At 35.0% G+C, this 21041-nt stretch overlaps 2 protein-coding genes across 10 annotated transcripts in view; one reads left to right on the top strand and one right to left on the bottom strand.

Moving 5' to 3' along the window:
• Positions 1–21041, bottom strand: part of IMMP2L (inner mitochondrial membrane peptidase subunit 2) — a 904212-nt gene that overhangs the window by 442553 nt on the left and 440618 nt on the right. Inside the window, exon 6 of one of the 9 annotated variants that reach the window (XM_055084911.1) lies at positions 16876–17393. The exons of the other annotated variants lie outside the window; for them this stretch is intronic. Within the exon in view, the coding sequence (XP_054940886.1) occupies positions 17357–17393 (37 nt within the window). The 3' untranslated portion in view covers positions 16876–17356. Of the gene's footprint in view, positions 1–16875; positions 17394–21041 lie in introns of those variants that run through there. 9 annotated transcript variants of the gene reach the window in all.
• The window catches only part of LRRN3 (leucine rich repeat neuronal 3), a 38371-nt gene that overhangs the window by 10667 nt on the left and 6663 nt on the right, over positions 1–21041 (top strand). The window lies entirely within an intron of this gene.

The raw sequence follows: 21041 nt of genomic DNA, 5'->3' as shown, positions 1-21041 counted from the left end.
ACCACCACATCCTGACCCCATCCTTCCCACACAACACTGAAAATCATAGTATATTCAGTTCTTAATTTCATTTAAGCATGAGGTTTTCCTTTTGAGATAACTATGTTTAATTATAAATCAATGTGCTACTCTGTACTTTACTTGATAGAGACTTCTATGAATCTTTGAAAGGAAAGATATTCTAAAATAATTTATCTTTTAGTCATTCATTTAGACATGCCCCATCATGGTTATTTAATCAATGACCATGGATACATCCAAAATCAATGAAAAGAACCTTGAGGTATTGATAAGAAATGATGTAAAACATCTTTTTGCTGCTATATAATACAACAAATAGAACCATATCTATCTATCTATCTAAATTTTCTCATCTTCACAGGTGCCATTCTATCAAGATTTTCCAAGGCATCATATTCCAAAAGTATTGCGAAACACATTGTCTAGATGTAATATATCGATATATATATATATGTTTGCACATTTTGATTCATTTTCAACATTAAACAAAGTTTATTAACCTGTAAGTATGATGATCTACATCTAATTCACAGCGCTTATTTTTAACACAGAATCTCAATCTATGAGAGTGACACCTAATTATTTTTCAAAGTTTCAGAACTAGTGGTTAAAGATTCAAGTCTTTTTTCATTGTCCATTGTCTGCCATTTTTGTTTTAGGTTTAGAAAAATTGCTTATTAGCGATGAACAATTACTTGCTTTATACAGAATATGCATACAGTAGGAATACTGTGTTGTATTTTTCCCAAGAGAAGACCGGGAATAGGGTAGGGCTAAATGAGATAGGGGTTTGACTGTTAGGGATATGACTGAGATATTTAAGTGGATGTTCTTAGTTAATATACCTGTGAGACTATGGTAAGAATAGTCCCTATTCTAAAGAGGACCACCACCTATAGTCATTCTTGGCTCTCAGACGATGTCTATACGGTGGTAGATCAGGTATCCTTAGGAGGAGTATCTACCAGAAGTGGACAAAACCCTTTTCCCACATGTTCATGAACTCCTGTTTTCAAATGCTATTATCACATTCTACATGGAACTCAACTGACGGTTACCCAGAAACCACCACTGGCATCATTAATGAATGAATTCTACACTGCCTACCGATTTGCCTTCAAATGCCACTGAATAATACAAGTCAGACCCGGTATAACAGAATCGTGAAACTGAGAGAGATTTTACAGATATTAAGTCACTTGCTCAAAGTGACCTCACTACTTAAATACATAATTGGAACCAGAAACCAGGTGATTCAATCCTTGCCCAGCAGTTATTGCACAGCATATTGACTGTGATGGCAGAGCTTCAAAAAGATTGGACCACATGCTCCTATCAAATCATTCCTTTTCTTAAGCACCATTATGACCAAAAGTTCCCAAACTCAACCTTGTAGAGAAATTCAGCAGTGCCTTCCCTGTGAAGGGCCCATATTCGTACAAGCGTTAGCTGCTGGAGTCTGGCAGAAGCCCAACCCTCTATCATCCAGTCACTCTTCAAGATGCCTCTTTCGATTGACATTTTACTGACATTAATGTGTGGTGCTGCTCTGCATCAAGCATGTTAATTACTTGAGACCTGGGTTTTGAATTTGTGCCCTAAAGTGGTTTTAGCTGAAGAGTTGTTTTGTTTCATTTTTAAATCAGTCACATGAGAGAGAGAGAGAGAGAGAGAGAGAGAGAGAGAGAGAGAAATTATTAAATGGAAAGCTCACAAATTAAAACATGGCAACCATACAAAAAGCAAGTTTCATAATTATCCAAAATAGAAATAGAATGATACAGTTCTTTGTGCTATTCTATTGGAAGTTTCTACGCCTCTTGGATATTCCATGCCAAATTTAAAAGCCTCTGAGATCATTCTGCCCTAATCCTCTTTGCTGGGAACCTAAGAAGCCTTATAACATACAAAATAATTAGAATTTTTGAAATTATAAATCTCATTTCAAACTTATTTTTTTAACTTTTTATAAAAACCCTGTCATAAGTTTCCTCCCAAAAGAATGCATAACATAGAATAATGAGCACTAGAAGTTCTGAGTTGCTAAATTAAAACATTTAAATTGCTGATGATAACATGATCTTCTTTTAGAGTGTAAAGTTTCCATTTATCAAAATGACTTCAGAGATAGTTTTATTTTCTCTCATTTGAAAAATCCTTCTTGCAAGTACTAATGAAAGACGTTTAAATAACATTTTAACTATCTCTTTAAGATTTATTTCCCCCCAAATGTAACCATATCTCAAGAAATGACAACTGTCCCATCCCATCATCTCAAAAAAGTTATGCTATCACTTTTGTAGATTTATATAGTTAACCATTGTACTGCTATAGCTCTATATATTTCAAGGCCAACTTAATACAAGCATGTAGGCATACACGTATACACTTGCACACACACAAATACTGGATTTTTCTTAACACCTGTCAACTGTTAATAGTTCTCACCAGTGTATAAATATTTCAAATAAGTCTAGCCACACTTACCTGTACCTGATTTCCAATAATTTTGCATCTCCTAAGACATGCCATAGAACTGAGATGACAAATACTGTGGTGCATTTTAAGAGTTATTCTCACAGAAATAAGCATAAAAAGAAAAAATCTACAAGGCAAGTAAAATTCTACAACCTTTTATGCAAATCAGTCAAATGCCATTCAAGTAGCTCTGTTTTGCTCTCCCACTTCTGTTCTCACATCCCCACCTCCAAACTAAGTTACAACAAATTCTAATAAATTTGGCCATTATTATGACTATTATTAATTTGATAGTGATTAATATTTAGTAATTACTTTGTTTCCTGTTCAGTTAACATTAAGAGCTCTTTTTTTTTAATACTAAGAGCTTTTAATGCATTATTTAATTTTCATGCCATCCCTCTGAGGTAAGTACTATTATCACCCACCATTTAATAGATGAATAATCAGTGACAGAGGAGGAAGAAGAACTAGACTCTGTGTCTGATCCCTTAATTACTAGGCTGCCTCTAAGGAAAACCGCTGAGAGTACTGGAGAGCAAGAGAATACAACAAAGTATTTGCATTGGCTACTTAAGAAGTATTGGGGTTAAATGTGGGGCAAAGTGGGAACAGTAAAAAGTGATATGTCTGTAATACAGGTTTGGTGGAAAGGCTACAATTTCACTTTTACTTCCCAAGCATAATGCCACTCATCTCTGGGTTTGGGCCTATATTCAGGCAACCGTCTGAAAACCAAATTTGCTGGAGAAATGTCTCCTGCTGTTGAAGAGTTCCATCTTTCCTTCCCTTCATGCATGCACATACACACCTCCATTTTTCACAGCTTGAGCTAGTTTTGTAGAGGGGAAATGATGAAACCCCAGGTAGAGAAGAGACAGTAGTCATACAATTGTCTTTCTCCCACTCCCTCTTTCCCATAAACATATAGTTCTATAAGCCTCAATTCAATATTATTCTAGAGAGTGAAACAATTTCTTCTGTCATCTGCTTTAGATTTACCAAATGCCATCTTTTGTTCTAGAAATGTTTTCACATCTGTTGCTAAAGCTCCAAGTTTATATATTTCATGTATCCTTATGCTGTCAGTGTAGCAACAAACACCATCACTTTGATTGCTGCTGATAGCAGTTTTAAAAGGAAGGAGGGGATATTATACATGAAACTACTCAGTATGATTGTCAACAGTAGCTGAAAATAGTTCTAAATACTAGAAATGTCTCATCATGAACTCCCCTACCTAGTCTTTTCAGGCTTTGGCTTTTTGGAACAAATGCTAAAGAAAGATTCTTAAATGTAGGGGAAAGGAGGGTTGTTATTAGGAATAGAAAAGGTGGAGGACTTGCCAATGGGCAGCAGGGGAAGAGATATCAGTGTATCCTAATCAGCTGTAAGCTGCACTACTCATCAAATTTAAAAATAAACACACATCCAGGCTCTCATTCCATTGGAAGCAGGGGCAAAATCTCTTCGGGAGGAGAGGATCATGACTTCTGGAATAATGGGGAAGAAAGTAAAGGCAAGCAGAGGGAAGGGGAGAGTCTTATACACAAGAGAAGAGAAAAGATAAAAGGAAGGAAGAGAAGGTGCAAGTACAATAGCTGTTAGAAGTGAGTTGGGCCCAAAATGTGGGTCCACTTCCCAGGACACGGAGAACAAAAGCATGGCCAGAGACTTCCAAAAGTTCCCAGTAGAGAGTAAGTTCAATTTCCACAGCAAAGGAATCATGGAGACAAAAGTGCACTCATCTCTGTAGACTGAAACTATGTATTTCCAAATAAAATAATCAAAATACCTTTTAAGGTGCCCTTTAAAAATTAATTTGATTCTTTTCCATGAGATAAACCAAGGAATCCATGTGTCAATATGCTGAAAAAAATGACCAAATTGATGTCAAATAACCTTCATTTTGCAACAAAACCTTCTGTGATTCTGACATCTAGTTAGTCCAGTTGACATCATGTATGAAACTCAGAAATTATGCAGCCAAAGAACAGAATACTAATTCCTGACAGCATGTGGAAAGGAACAGATGAGAACAAAACACCACAAAAGTTTATAAATTGACCAAATAAGACTGCATATGTTACCATTTTCTATGATAACAGAAATTTATTGACTGACAATTTACATTTGGTTTGCTCCCTTATTCTGCAAATCACAAAAATGGGTTGCTGTGGCAACTGCTATTTAGCTTGCTGAGAGGAAAACAACAATAACAACAACCCTCAAAGTACCTTCTAAGACACAAATACAGCATGTATTTTTATTGTTCCTCCTGCCCCAAGAGAACAAATCTCATGACAGAAACTATTTTTTCATAGTTTTAAAACTCGGCTTGCTTTCTGTCATTTGCATTTTAAAAATTATGTATACTACCAATTTATGCAAATGGGAAAGAAAAAATCCATAGAAATATAAAAGAGATGGATACAGATTGCCTGAGTCACATGAATGTGATTGGGCCATTGTCTTTTATAGCCTCCCCACTTTTATCATCGACAGCTCTTTTAACCAATTTAACTCCGTTGATGTGTCAAATCTGTGCATGATACTCCTAGGAATACACTGAGAGCTCAATGCTTAAAGCATCAGCAAGAGCAGTCTTATTTTTCTGGACCAAAACCAAAAGCAAGGTGCAAATAGGAGATCATTAATTTTCTGGGAAGCATATTCTTAACCTCACAATAATGCACATCAGAGTCTGTTCACAAGGAGACTGTGCAGGACCCTAGAACACATCACGTTACCAACATCTGTGCACAGTGGAGAAAGCAAATAAACATCTCTACTCTGAATAAAATGGGAAGAAGAATACTCATCCTTTACCTACTTACTTCTCCAATGGGACCTAAAAGAATGGACACAAATTAGTAGATCCTTTAAGGCCTTGAAAATAAAAACTCGAGTTATTGTTGTCCTTATTCAGTGGCAAGTTTGATACATTTTTAAACTCTCCTGATGCTGTTCTGACTGGGAAGGTCAACTTTTCTTCAAAGAGCTCAATTACCAGCCCTTGAAACAACACAAGTCTCTTCTTTCTGGAAGTTCACTGATTCTGAGAACGCTCTTTTAGAAAAATGGCCTACTTAAAAAGCAAAGAAATAAAACAAAGCAGATATGTCCTCTTCCACCACCACCTCTGCCATATGAAAACCCTCTCTAGGGTTTCTCACCACCCAAGGCTTGAGTTAAGGGCTGACTATTTTGAGGCAGGGACTCAAAGAGGGTAAGGATTGGTGAGGTATGGCAGCTAAAAGATACTAGGGATTTATAATATAAATAACAAGATAACAGGAACTAAAGTCTCAGTGTGTGAAAACACTATGTATCCAAGATTCAGATAAAAGTGTTCCTTACAGATCTTGGAGGCAAAAATTCCTGACTGTATATATTAGTCTTCTGTTGCTCCAGTTAATCACACGAAAGATTAAATGGAGTGAACATAGAGATTCTTTTCTCACTTTTCCTTTGGCAACAATAGAGAACAATCCTTTTAAAAATAATTGGAGAAATCTGTGTTTTGTTCATAAGAGAAAAGGAAAACATTCATTCAACAGTACCACATAGAATCATTTGCTTAATAGCATTTCTAATATGTTATGCATTTATTCAATCTACTTCTTACTACATTAAAATGCAAAAACAATCAAAGTTTCTATTAAATCAGAGAAGAGACAGTTAAGCTGCAATGTGATTTGCAGAAGCTCATGAATAGACAATACTTAGAGTTTCTCACTAGAAAGTGAAAGAGTGGTACAGACCCAGATTCCTTCCCACTTTCCCTTCCCTCTTCTCTCTCTCTTTTTTCCTTCTCTCCTTCTCTTCCTTCCTTTCTTCTTGGACTCAGACTAAGGAGAGTCTTTATTTAAAGCCTAAAAATTCAAATTATGTAGGCATGTAAAATCATCTTATGTTATAATACCAGCCTTAGCAGATAGAAACTTCCTTTCACATTCCATTATAAATAGTTTACATTCAACTGAACAGTCACAGGGGAATATGGGCAGCTTCAACCTTCTAGGTCCATTGTTACACACAAAAAAATTCTTGGTTTGTTCTTTTATACTTATATTAAAGCCATTTCTGTTCATTAAAAACTCAAAATAAGCATGTTAAAGAAAAGGCAACTGAACATGAAGCAAAGAATAAAAAGAATCTGCATGTATAACAGGCATTGTGCATTTTACTTTGTCTGAAAGGAATTTTTTAAATCCACATGCTTTAATTGGGGCGCTTCTGGAGTAATAATCTCAAATATGAGATTCAATAAATGTGTTCATGCTCTGATTAAATGTCAAAGCCATAGATTTGTTATTTCAGATATAGTGAGCAATAATTTTGTTGGATAATAACGAACTCGCAAAGATTTATTTGTAACACTCGCTGTCCATTTCAAAGCTCTGAGTTGTACTGTAGAGTACTTCCAATTCTGCTGATAATATTACAGAATCTGGTATACAGAGCTGACATTTAAGTAAATTTTACTCATTTCTACATGTGCTGCATGGATTCTAAGTACTTCTGCCAAAACTTGGTACCAACACTCTTTGCACATCTTGACTAACAGCAGATATTGTTTTGGTTTGCATCAACTTTTTTTCCTTAACAGGGTATATATGAATTTCTTTACAACAAGGGTGTTTTTATGCCCCAAAGTATTTAGGGAAACACACTATTTTCTGTAAGTATCATTTTCCAGCACAGATTCTTTACTCCAATCTAGGCTTCCCTAAAGATGCAAACTTCACAGATTGTTGATGTAATGACCACTTCCCATTTGATCACTATCAGCTGGCCATGAGCAAGGCCTGACAGCCACTCCAAACCAGTTTTCTAGAGAACTTTTCTCAACACTTACATTCAATTACCTTAATGTTTATTATTATCATTTTTTATTGTTGTTATAGCATTTAAATTTTTTTTAAGTCTGTGACAAGTCCAGATATTAAGAACATACTATGACCAAATTTACATGGTTTTCTCCATTCTCCAAGTAGAAATGCCACAAAATTTAAGAAATTAATCCATATCCCTTACACCCTCATTACACTATACTACTACTACAGACATAATCTATAAAAATCAAATGAAAGAAACCTATCTCATTTTCACAAAACATTATCTTCATTAGTTCTCTCCAGACATATTTATTCAAGATACTATTATGAGGGTGAAGATTGGATTAGAGGTATTCTCATGATTAGATTTAAGCAATCTGTATTTAACTATACTTTTATACATGCTACTATTTATAAGTGGCTTTTGCTATAGTTTCCTTAGTCACTCAAATTATAAACACATACATATTTATTTCTCAGTTTGCCATGTTTATGTTATTCAATATTCCACTCATAGAAGCTATTGTCGGGAACTCAGCATTCATCAGCAAAACCGAGGTCACAAATGAGTGTCTTACACATTAAATATTTCTTATAATGCTATTTCGGGAATTTACAATTAAAGTCAACTGATATTCATTCATTCATTCAATACTTTCTTAACTAGCCAGGCACTATTCTAGCTAGACACTGGAGACATAGCCATGAACAAAACAGGAACTCTTTAATGAAGCTAACTTTCTAGTTGGAGGTGGTGGGAAACAGGCAATAAACAAAACGTAAATAAATAAATAGGTTCTAGTGGTCCTGAATGCTATATAAGGAAAACAAAACAGGGACTCGAAGCAGTACTTTTGGTAAGGTGGTCTATAAACATCACCAAATAGGAAAATTAAAAGCCAAATTAAAGAACAAATGTCCTAAATGCCTAAAATAATTTCAGTACAATGTAACATGTTCATTGCCAACTATGTGATGAACCATTAACTTTTCCTTCATAAGTTTTAAAAAGAACTATCATCTAATTTTATCATACAAAAAAAGGAATATTCAGCCTTGTGTATGCTGATGAAGTAAATAAGACATTGGTGTAGACCTGGAAGTACTTTATTAACAACTAATAAAGGGGCTAATCAAGCACCTATGCATCTATAACACAAAGGTTTATGCAGTACAGCCTAACAGAAAGGTGACCGATAATGGAATCGGGAATCTGGGATCAAGCTCAGGAGCCATCACTTACCAGCCCTTAGACTTTGACCAACTCGTTAAATTTTTCTGAGCCTCAATTCATCACTGTTAAGCAGGTATAACAACACAAGCTGACAGGATTATTCTGGGATATATATGAAAAGTGAATTTAGCTTTATTTTTTGCAGTGTAGCATATTATGACTGCTATTACTTTCATTGTTTCGTTATTTGTTGCTATTGTTATATGATAGCAAAAAATTCATGGAAATGACAAAGACCTTTAAGAAATGTTAGGATCAGAACAACAGTAAAATATGAAAGTAAAGCATCAAAGACCTTATCTGTCCATGGATATTGGAATTAAGTCTACATTAGAGAAAATTATATTCTTTAATCTATGTTTCTCCGTATAATTGCTGGGGATCAGTCATTAAAGAAAATCACAAAACTAGAATTTTCAACTCCATATCTTTCATCATTCTGACACAGTTTAATTATTCTTCTCATACACTGAGGATAGCTTTCACTCACTGAAACAAAACTATACCTTCCAAGAAAACCTACACAACACCAGGAGTAATGACAAAGATATATCTTACTAACCAGGGTCATGTATTACAAATTTAAAACACCAGGAAAAAAAAATTAGTCCACTTGAAATTTAGATCTTAAACTCCAACTCCCTAGTGGTTTAATCTAAACTTTACTACATGGCTATCTTTGAAGAAGACATCTAAAATGTAAATATGATATGAAAAATATAAGTATTAAATACAAAAATTCTTAAGCTTCAAAGAAAGTTTCTTCATAATATGAAATTAATGTTGAATAATTCTTGGCTGAACAATGTGAAATATTCCTTCCATACAAATTAATGGTAAATCAACTTTACTTCGCAAAATAATTTTGTTTGGGCACACGGGAATAGTAAATTTTGGTGAATGTCCCAGATCAAATTTAAAGGATTCTAGGTTTTGAATCATGCAACTGTGTGAAGGGAAAGTTTTTTTCTCCTAACTCAAATTCAGTAATCAAAACTAAAATCATATTAAATCTGACCCTGTGAAGCTGTTATAACATAATGTAAAACGATTTGCTTCTCTTAGCTTAAAATGATAGTTTTAAATGTATTCCTAAATTTTCTGTAGAGAGTTTATCACTAAGAAATTCTTCCAAACAGGTGATTTGTCACCTAGTTTTTCACCTAATCCATATATTAGGTGAATACCAGGCTTTTAAGTGTAAAGTGGATGCAAATTTACAACCTTGTTTTGAAAGAATCCTTTCTCCCACTTAAGATTTAGAATCCTTTCCATGACTGGTCCTCTAGCCAAAGTGGAACCTCAAAAAAAAAAAAAAGCTTAAGTTGGCATATTGCCCAAGCTCCTCATGAGGTAGCTGCTGTAAAAGAAGTAATGTTAGCAAGGGCCTATACTGCCTATTAACACAAAATTAAAATTTGTAGGCATCACAAATTGTACTACTTTCCCTTTCAGAGAAATGGCCATTTTGTCTTTTTTACTTCCTCCTTAAACTTCGATCGTTTCTACTCAACACTTAAAGGCAATACATGCTGCTTTATTTATGTCACCGTTTTGGGGTATCTCATATCCCCCAAATGTTCATTACCAAAATGTAGCCTAATCCTTAAATGGTATAGTGGTTGAATATTACTGGAAACTTATTAAAGTAGAACTCATCAAAAAGCCCATTATGAGCGGGTAGAATATGAATCAAATTGTGTCCCCTCTGTCAAAAATAATATTAAACGAATTCAAGGAGGTTTTAGGCAGCGAAATTTCGCAAGTTGTTTACTTAAGGTAGTCCCACAAAATTAACTCCAAGTAAAGAGCAATTGGGAGGCTACTGGAAAGTTAAATGGCTATAAGTTAAGTGACAGGAAGACGGAAACTCAAAGCTTTAAGTTGCATATAGTACCTTTCACTTCCACACGAGATAAATAATAAAGCTTCACTGACTTAGGGTGCATCAAGAACCAACTCTGTCTGCCCCTTCAGACTTCCTCCGAGTACCACCAGATTATCTCACAATGATCATTTGTCAACACAAGTGTTAAAGAGCACACGACGTGTCCAGTAGCGAGCTTCTTCTTACTGAGAGATGCACAAACATGCACACAGGCATGAAAACTCCCCCTATACCTTGTTTAGATGATTACTTTTGAAACTCAAAACCGTAATTTGGAAAGGTTTTCTCAAGCTTTCAAATGAGTTTTTATTATTGTTCTATTTTAAAATTTTTCTTGTAGCCCCTGGACTCAGAGATAGCACTTGTCTTAAGCAGTTTGACAAGAATATAAGGGGGAAATCACAGAGCATGAGGGAAATCCAACACGCTTTTCAAATGAAAATATACAAGCAATTCCACGCTCATTATAAGGAACTAATAATACAGACCCTATCTGTATTATCAGCTCCCTCAGTTACAGTAACAAAAAAGCATCATCCATCACTGAACTCATTGGCAGACAAGTGCTGACCCACGGCACACCTGAAATGTGATGCTATGATTCATCCCCTTGTTCACTGCATTTAAAGACATTATTTGACCATAGGAGCTCATTTTATTTCAATTCCTTTCAAAATGTGTTTTATTTTCACAATTCTTAGTAAAAATATAAAACTCTGGTATTCATGCTGTTTTGTTTAATAGCAATGAAAACCAATTTTTTTATTATATGCAGAACAGAAGCTGAACTACCCAGAGACCCTGCACTCTGAGTTCCTGTCAGAGGAACATTCCTTTCTAAAATGTAACTTTCAGTTTTCTGTAATAATATTGCAACTAAAATATTCTTCACTCTCTATCTACAGTACATCATTGGACTCTTGTTCAGAGGCATCCTTATCTTCTTTACAAAACAAAGACTTTCTGTTCTGCCAAACTGAGCTAATGAAAGAACACAAACATGATGAAAATCTTTTTCCTGTCATCGTTTTATGGCATGTCTCTGCTTCAAAAACCAACCCTCCTGAGATCAGGATGAAAGCATTTACTTGTACTTGTGACAATCAATATAGAACACACTTTTTTTCTTTTCTTTTTTTTTTGGTGGGGGTGGTATATATGCCTATCATGTCCTCCCATGTATAAGATGCCAGGGAGAGCAGTGCTTGTGATCAGAAAGCACTGGGCAGCATACGTGGACCTGGTCAACTCAGGCCGGAATCTCTCTATATTTCTTTTAACTACACCAGGGAGATGGACAGTCTTCAGATGACTCAAAGAATGGAGACTTCAAAGACAGGTTAGGGTATTTGGCTGCCTTATAAGGAAGAAGAAAAATATTTAAAAATTGTTTGAATTGTCTGGAAAATTACCCCAAATACTTTCATCAGAAATGGAGGGTAATTGAAAGTAGGTCTACATTGAGACACGCATTTCCAAACCATCATATTGCAAGGTACCATACAAGTATTTCTCCTGTCACACAATCAGGGGAATGTGCTAGAGAGACTGTCTCTAAATGCAGCTGGAAATGCCTCTTAAGACAGCAGGATGACATCATTTACAAATCATCCCACTACACTACCCAAATAAACTGGAACTGGACAATAAGAACAAGCTTTCAGAAAACAAAAGTATCAAGGGAAAAAGGAAAGTTTATTTTGGCAGACTTGCCCTCTTTATCCATGTGAAAGTTTTCAAATACAAATCGATGCCTAAGTCAATTACCCAAAACTCTACTGATAGGAATAAAAGTTGGAACAAAATGGGAAACCTCAGTACATAAGTTTAGTCAATCACACTGGGAATTTTCTGAACTAATGGATCTTACACATGTGAATGTACATGAACATTTTGCAAAGAGAATAATTATTTTTTACACATATATAAATTGTTCCTGACATACGAGTAAAAAAAAAAATCTCCAAATTTCCTATGAATTGTACAGGTCCTAAGAATCCTTTTATAGATTACTCCTGCCCCTAGTAAAATTCCCACCCTATCTATATGCCACAGTTTGACACACGTGTAAAACGTGAATAAACATCATGAAAATCTGAAAATATCATGAAATATCCATGTAAATTCTGTCACTATCTGTCAGTAATATATTATATTTGCTCAGGAAATATATTTAAACAGTTTTTAACTTATTTAAGATTATTACAAAAATTATTTAATTATAGAGCATGGAGGGACCTCTCATTTTAGAAATCAAGTCACTAAAGGTCATGAGGTCTTCTCCTAATTTGGGGGTCTGCATGCTTTCACAATACCCTGCTGCTAAATTACTATTAATCACCCAAGTAGAGATCTACAGTTTAATTATAACCTGAAGCAAATTTTCCATTATTCTGTTTTCTAATTTGGAAAATAAGATAATTATACTTCAATCTAAGATGAGTGAATGTTAAGGTTAATGCATAAATGAGTGCTTTTCCCCACAGACACCTACACCTGGGACTATACAAATGCTAAATAACAAGAGAATGATAAAAAGGAAGTTAAAAAGCAAATCAGTCAAATTCCATTGGCTCTCACACAATATTGAATGAAGTACTGTTATGCTATGTTGTAAATTAGAGCTCCCCAATACATGGAATGATTCTCACAGAAGAAATACAAGCATAAATAAACAGAACAAGTTCCGGCTTAGAAATATCATTTGTTTGGCTAATTACATACAAAAATCAACTTCACAAATAATGCTATTAATGAAGTACTCAGTTGAACAAAAACTGTAATTAAAAATAAATACAAATCAGAATTTTTTTCATGATAAGAAATGACAGTATCACAACAACCTTATTTTTTGAATTTCAGAATTTTATTTATTTTTTTATACAGCAGGTTCTTATCAGTCATCCATTTTATACATATCAGTGTATACATGTCAATCCCAATCGCCCAATTCATCCCACCCCAACCCCACCCCCCCGCCGCTTTCCCCCCTTGGTGTCCATACGCTTGTTCTTTATATCTGTGTCTCTATTTCTGCCCTGCAAACCGGTTCCTCTGTACCATTTTTCTAGTTTATCCAGTCGTCTGTCGATGGGCATTTAGGTTGCTTCCATGACCTGGCTATTGTAAACAGTGCTGCAATGAACATTGGGGTGCATGTGTCTTTTTGAATTATGACAACCTGTTCTTTTTAAGTATACAGAAATCACTACACCAATATGAAACATTCCTGAGACTCAGATGGCATTCCCCACTCTCTAAAAGAATATTATAAATGAGGAATTTCTGCACTGCGAATTATCCTTCCTGATCGTGGCTATGCTATAACTAGCTGCCACAAATCTGCTGTTTTGGGGTGCCATGTTTAGCATTAGTTTTTAAAGAAAACTATCTTGATCCTTTTTTATTTTATCCCTATGGATCTCCCCACATAGCACAAGCCCCAAATTTTGAAAACAGCAGAAGAAAAAAGATAAAAAATCTAAAGACTACCTCACAATCTGCCCAAAGCATATTTTAAGAATCGGGAGAAAAAAAGAATTGTGCTGCTTAAGTTACTCCTGGTTTCTCTAAAAGAAATTCATTGCAAGGCCTACATTTTAATCTAAGGGAGTCAGCTGAGCCTAGTTTCATGAGGGATGAAAATAGTACATGACTTGTTTAAGATCTGCACTAATATTCTCTGTTCAAATAGAATGTCCGGAATATGACAAGGACACAAAATAATATCAAGTCTCCTCTCTTTTTTTTTTTTCTTTTTAGCTATAGCTATTCCTATCATAATGACAAAAGAGCATGTTATCCAGTTTGAGAATCTCAAAATATCTGATTTGAGATTCTCAAAATATCAGAATCTAAGGAAATCATCCTCAAAAATAGCATCCACTAAATGTATGGGTAATAACATACATTTTAGTGCATAAATTCTGTACAATAACAAAAATAATTTTGCTCTAAAAAAGAGATTTCTTTATAATGGTAACTCTATAAAAAATCTTTATGGGATTTCCCAGAACATTAACAATCAATTTGGAAACAATAGTGAAAATTTTGTCCAAACCCCACATTTTGTGGGAAACTAAGACTCAGAGAGCAATATGATTTATCTGAATCACACAGCAAAACTAGGCCTAGAAAAAAGGTTTTCTTATTCTAGTTCCCCTTCTGCAACACTCAACTGCCTTCTAAATTTCATCTGAGTAAAACTTTTCTATCAGAGAAGGAGAAACAAACAACAAAAGCCAGTGTACTCATCCAGTTATAGGAAATACAGTTCTGAATAGTTACTAAGATGAGTGGTACTATGTTAATAAACATTTGAGAGGAAGTAGAGCTTAGTGGTAGTGAAAGATAAACTGAGGAATATTAAGATTTTAAGAGTTTGAGCAAAAATCTATTCGAATAGGGTAGAGCCAAACTGGAAGTGGTTAGGAGGCTCCATTGGCAGGAGCTCAGAGAGAGGCTTTGAGAGAGAAATGTGGAAGCAAAAGAAGGGAGTTATTGATCGGCTATAGCTTAAAGCCTAGTAAGCTATTTGCCTGCTTGTCCTTAGCATTTTGATTTTGTAACCTTGAGGCATTTACAGGCTTAGATTTTGGTTTGCTTACATAGGTCACCATAGAATTAGAGTCCTATCAGTTAATGGCCTCCTTGTTTAATTAATTTAACAGTGGTTCAGGGGCAAAATAAAGGGATTTGAATCTGAGGGGGTGTAAACTGGCAAGTCATTTAACCTCTTTGGCCTCATGTGAAAATTAAGGACGATATTAGCGTCTACAAAAAGAGATGATGTGAGGAGTACCTGTGAGAATTTACATGAGGCATGAGACCAGTGGAACATGGGACATGCTTGCCATTGATGTATTGTTACTAACTGCTCTTACCATACCCACCCTCCTCCAGAGCACTTCCTTCTTCCTTGCCCCATCCCTTACTCGGCAAATACTTACCAGGGAGGCTGAGTGGTATCATAACACACTTAGGGATTTTTCACTTGAAAGGAGAAAGACCAATTAGGATTCAGTCAAGGTCAAGGGAAAGAGACCTCACTGTGGCAGGTCTATAGACTGAGATGACAGTGGGGGAATTTGTGTTAGAAAGAATGCCTAAAGTCTCTCCAAATTTTCAACACCGTTTTAGAATGAACCACTTTGTATGAGTCATTTCACTCTGAGGGCCTCCTTTACCTCATTTCTAAGAGATGATGGGAATAAATGGATGGTTCAGAAAACTGAGGTCTTTGGAGCCTCTTCAGGATTAGATGCTATGGGCAGAAAGGCTAAGCTGGGTACCATCTAAATCTTTCCAGAAACCACACTCTCCTCCACCATCCCACGTCCCATGCTAACCAGAATAGATCTTCCTTCTTATGTTTGACTTATTCTGAATCTAGGTGAGACTTTATTTGAACAAAGGTTTTCACAACTGAGATGAGGTTGAGAATCAACAGATCTGTATGCCCATTTCCAGCTAAAAAATTTTATGACATCAAAAATATGCTAATTTTATATGATACTAAATTTACTCAGGTGGCTGGAACTTGATATTATTAAAAATCCATATCTTTCAAATTAGCAAAAATATATTGAATATATTGTTCATATGTCAATATTAATAATTACTGGCAACTCATTTTTGCCTCAGTTATTCCATCAAGGGACCTAATCCAGGCAATTTACTTACCCAGTGTAGTGTGCCTCAATATGATGACTAAAGTAACTCTCTTCCTCATTTACCACTAGCTAGATGTAAACATAAAATGAAATAGGAATAATGGCAGGTAATTAATCTGATAGCATTTAAAAGCCCCATAATGACTAAAATTCAGTGATCCTAATGTGTCTATGACATAGGATTACAGCACTAAACATAAATTAGTGATCAATTAAATACAAAGGTTAAAACTGAATAAGTCAGCTTACCCACAGCTATTTTTTGGACATCTTTTAAAATATGTTTCATGTTCAGAGTAGTGTCAGTTTAAAATATGAAGAAACCTTAATGATCATATAACCAATTTCTAAATTTTAATGATCAATAACTTGAGGCACAGGAAAGTAAGATGTCCTGTCTACAATCACACAATCGCCTAGTAAACCTGATCCATATTTCATAATGCAAAGCAAATTTTCTTCCCCTATGTCAATTTTTTATTAACAGATAAATATTTTAAGATAGTATCCATTAAACTACTCTAGTCACCATTATCCACTCCCTGAAAGTTGACATAGATATTTAAACAGTTAATTCTGAAAAACTGGAAAATAAATATTTCTCAAAGAAAAAAGAATAGCCTTTTATAGGGATGCATTTAGAATAATGTAACAATACCTTTGGGATATGGAACCTTCAATTAGAATTGAAGAAAGACTGAGTCTTACAACAAAGGAATATAAAGTCATATAATGGGAGAATAGAATTTAAGTACTTTATACAAATGAACTTAGCTAGCAATTTGCTATGGAAGAAAAGGAAAAACTGGGCTTTAATGTAGCCATAGCAACCTCCTATCTTGAACAATTTTTGATCTTAAGCATCCAAATGTTTCTCTTCTTCAGACTCTGTAGTCTTTATAATACACATAATGAGGTACGGGGAAGAAGCCACACTTTGTTCTTAAGCTTTAGGATTGTAAAAATTCACCTGAAAGGTACTGGATTTTACATTTTCTTACCCATGTGTTTCCCCACTACTTCAGTTGATTTTTTATAAGCATCATAAAAGAACACACAACATTCAGGTTACTTCCGTTGGACGGATAGAACTAAGCCTCTTCCTTTGTGCATCCATAGAGTAGTACACATACTACTACTACAACAAGTCAACTCTACTGTGCACCATCCTCTGCTATTTTCTCCTTCAGTAACTCAGAACTTGGTGAGCAGATAGTTCATCTTATTTATTGTTGACTTTGCAGTAGCTACAACAGTGCCTGCCAAAAAGGAGGTATCTGGTCAATGTTTCATAAATGTAGAAAAACAGAATAAGCTAAAGAGTTAAGATCTTTTTACCAAGAAAAAAGTAGCTTTTGCTCTCAAAAGTTGCATATATAATTATATCTAGAAATAATTTCTATTTTTATTTTAAAGAAATCTAAAGTTACGAGTGTCCACATGTATTAAAAAATATCATAAGATATGAGAATTCTTAAAATTGTTTTCTTTTAATGGCCTAAACTGGGAGGTTTCATGCTGCTGGTCAGAGTCTAATTATACATATATTACTTGTTTAATTTAAAACACAGAAAACACTTTAGATCTTTGACTCTCCCTTAGGCAAAATCTATGTGGGGAAGCCAACAAAAAAATTAAAGACACCGTGAGAAAAATTCAGAAAGCACAAAAGGACATATGTATTAGGAAAATTCCACATCTTAAAATGCTTTCTAAATTAAAAAAAAAAAAAAAAGGTCTTCGAATTTACCACCCACACCCCCAGAAAAAGGGCCTTAAGTTCACTGCCAATTATTCTCTGTCAAAGAAAAATCATTTTTAATCTTTCAATTCTTAAAAATCTTATAAATGTAAAGATTAGAAATGTAAGCACAGTGACTGATGCAGTAGTCCCTCAGCAAATATTTATTGACAGATCAAATGGAAGAATAAATGAAAAAGTAGATAGATGATAAGCTGTATATAAGGGTTGATTTTGGACTGTATGAGTCATTCAAGCAAGTCATTTAAAAGAGCCTTTATATAATACATTCCATTGATATGTCAGTTTTCATTCCTGGTGACATTTCATTAACATTGTCTTTTGAACTTGTATAATATTCAATTCTAACTTATTTTGCTTTAATATATGATTCTGTTGCCTTTAAAACTAAAAGAAGGGGGACTTCCCTGGTGGTGCAGTGGTTAAGAATACGTCTGCCAAGGCAGGGGACACGGGTTCGAGCCCTGGTCTGGGAAGACCCCACATGCCATGGAGCAACTAAGCCCATGCGCCACAGCTACTGAACCTGTGCTCTAGAGCCCACAAGCCACAACTACTGAGCCCGCGAGCCACAGCTACTGAGCCCACGTGCCACAACTACTGAAGCCCACGAGCCTAGAGCCCGTGCTCTGCAACAAGAGAAGCCATCGCAATGAGAAGCCTGCACGCCATAACGAAGAGTAGCCCCGCTCAAGGCAACTAGAGAAAGCCCACGCATGGCAATGAAGACCCAATGCAGCCAAAAATAAATAAATAAATAAAATTAAAAAAAAAAAACAACTAAAAGAAGGTACAAAAAATAACCTTATAAAATAGTTTTAGATGAAACAACAACTGAAAAGAGCAATAGTTAATTATGAGTTGGTCCTTAGCTCCTACATATGACTACATATATGAATGTGTACTCTAACAACAAGAAATCATTTAATGAAAATTCATCCACTATTAAGATTTACTTGCATATGGCTTAATTTATCTTAAAGAAGAGAAGCAAAATATTTTATCTACATGTTATCTACTTTACATCCATCCATCCATAATATAAATTTATTTGAAGGCTTATGTCCCAGTCCCAATGCTAGGCTCCAAATCATCTATCCAGGCAACAGTCCTAAAACCTTCAAAACCTAAGTTGAAATACTGACTTTTTGAAGTGTAATTTTCCTACTCTTTAGAAGAAAAAATAATCCCAGCAAATCGATGGAGTATGGGAAATTATGTAAGTATATCAATAATTACATAATACAAATTTTCTAAGTTTGAAAACATTTTTCAGAGAGTTTATTTTTTTCATTATATTCAAAAAGGAAAAGTAGACGAGGGAAAGATGAGGGAGGATAGAAGTGAGAGGGTTTAGGGCACATGCATTAAAATTCTCAAAAAGTGAAAATGGGATTCAGCTGGTCCATCTATTTTTTAATGACATAGTTAGTTATTTTTAAAAAAATTTTACACCAATGCACATAAAAAAAAAACGACAATATCTCCTTCTAAAATCAACATCACCATTATCACTGTTATCTAGACCAAATCTCAAAATAGCCACCAGCAGAAACCATTTTCTCACTGATAAAGCTAAAGTGTACCTAAAGAACAGCTATGTTTTTAAACTGGTGCTGGTAAAGTGAACCACTTTCTGTTTTGCCAGTGGAAAGTTGGCAGTATAACTGTGTTATTTCTACTTTCTTTTTTTTTTTTAATAAATTTTAGTTTTATTTATTTATTTATTTTTGGCTTTGTTGCGGCACATGGGCTTTCTCTAGTTGAGGCGAGCAAGGGCTACTCTTTGTTGCAGTGCACAGGCTTCTCATTGCAGTGGCTTCTCTAGTTGTGGAGCACGGGCTCCAGGCACGTGGGCTTCAGTAGCTGTGGCTCGCGGTCACTACGGCGCAGGCTCAGTAGTTGTGGCGCAAGGGCTTAGTGACTCCACGTCATGTGGGATCTTCTCAAACCAGGGCTCGAACCCGTGTCCCCTGCATTGGCAGGAGGATTCTTAACCACTGAGCCACCAGGGAAGTCTCCTATTTCTACTCTCTAACCACCAAACAATAAGAAAAATATTCTGTAAAAATCTGGGAGCATATCTTTTTCTCTTCATTTTTTTTCTATGTTGTTTATTTTAAGTTACTTAAGAAGGGAAACAGTCATTTTAATCATTATTCCATATTCTATCATCCAACACAAATTATAGAAAGACACAATTGTGAGTTAGCATGTAGCAAACATTTGTTTAACGACCTATATACTGGCCTAGGTACTAATCAACCGATCAAATGTACTAATATAATCAAAAGTAAGCTGAACACTGTTCCTAATAATAATAATCTCATAATCTAGTAAGAAAATAATAATCTAATAATCTTATATCTAGTAAGGAAATAGTCTAATAATCTAACGTCTAGTAATAATCTCCTGTCTAATAATTTTATGGCCAGTAAGGGAAAAGAGAAGTGTAAACAAATGATCATCATGACACAGATGAGAGGTGACCAAGAATGAATCCAGGAAAAGCTTCCCAGCATAGATATTTGGGGGCTGAGGTCATGCTAAGGGCCATGAGACTCAAGAGGTCCAGTTTCTGGCGACGATATGCTCTTTACTAAAGCAGGTATGTCAGGCTATCATTTCTGATGATGATGATAATTAAGAAGTCTAACCTAACTTCCCTGTACCTGACTCTATAATTACAAACAAATTACAGATTCATAATTTGCATTTCCAAGTAGATTTTTTAAATGGAGCAAAAGCACTGACCAGCAGATTCAAATATTTGTACTCTCTTGACAGTCATATTTCTCATTGTAATGTATTGGCATCTGGGTTTTGTCCCTTGTGAGTTTGGTTAGTGTGAATCACACCCTAGTCACTATTAGTAGATTGATAAAATTAATTTTCTAAATTTGAAAAGCTGAAGTCAAAGGTAATGCCAGCACTTCCTAAGAAAAACATCACTACATTACCTTCTGTTAAAATATTTTCATAGCATCTCTACATATGTATGCAAGCCTAAGGATAAAACCTGGGTTCTAATCCCACGTCATCAATTATTAGCTGTGTGATTTCAGACAGATAGGTGTCAATTCCCTTACAAATAAATAAATAAATAGTGGTTAAAATCCCTCTCCAATCTGTTTCAAGGCCATTA

Source organism: Physeter macrocephalus, chromosome 5 (genome assembly GCF_002837175.3).
Source record: "Physeter macrocephalus isolate SW-GA chromosome 5, ASM283717v5, whole genome shotgun sequence".
Classification (NCBI taxonomy): Eukaryota; Metazoa; Chordata; class Mammalia; order Artiodactyla; family Physeteridae; genus Physeter; species Physeter macrocephalus.
This window is presented reverse-complemented; position numbering and strand designations above follow the sequence as displayed.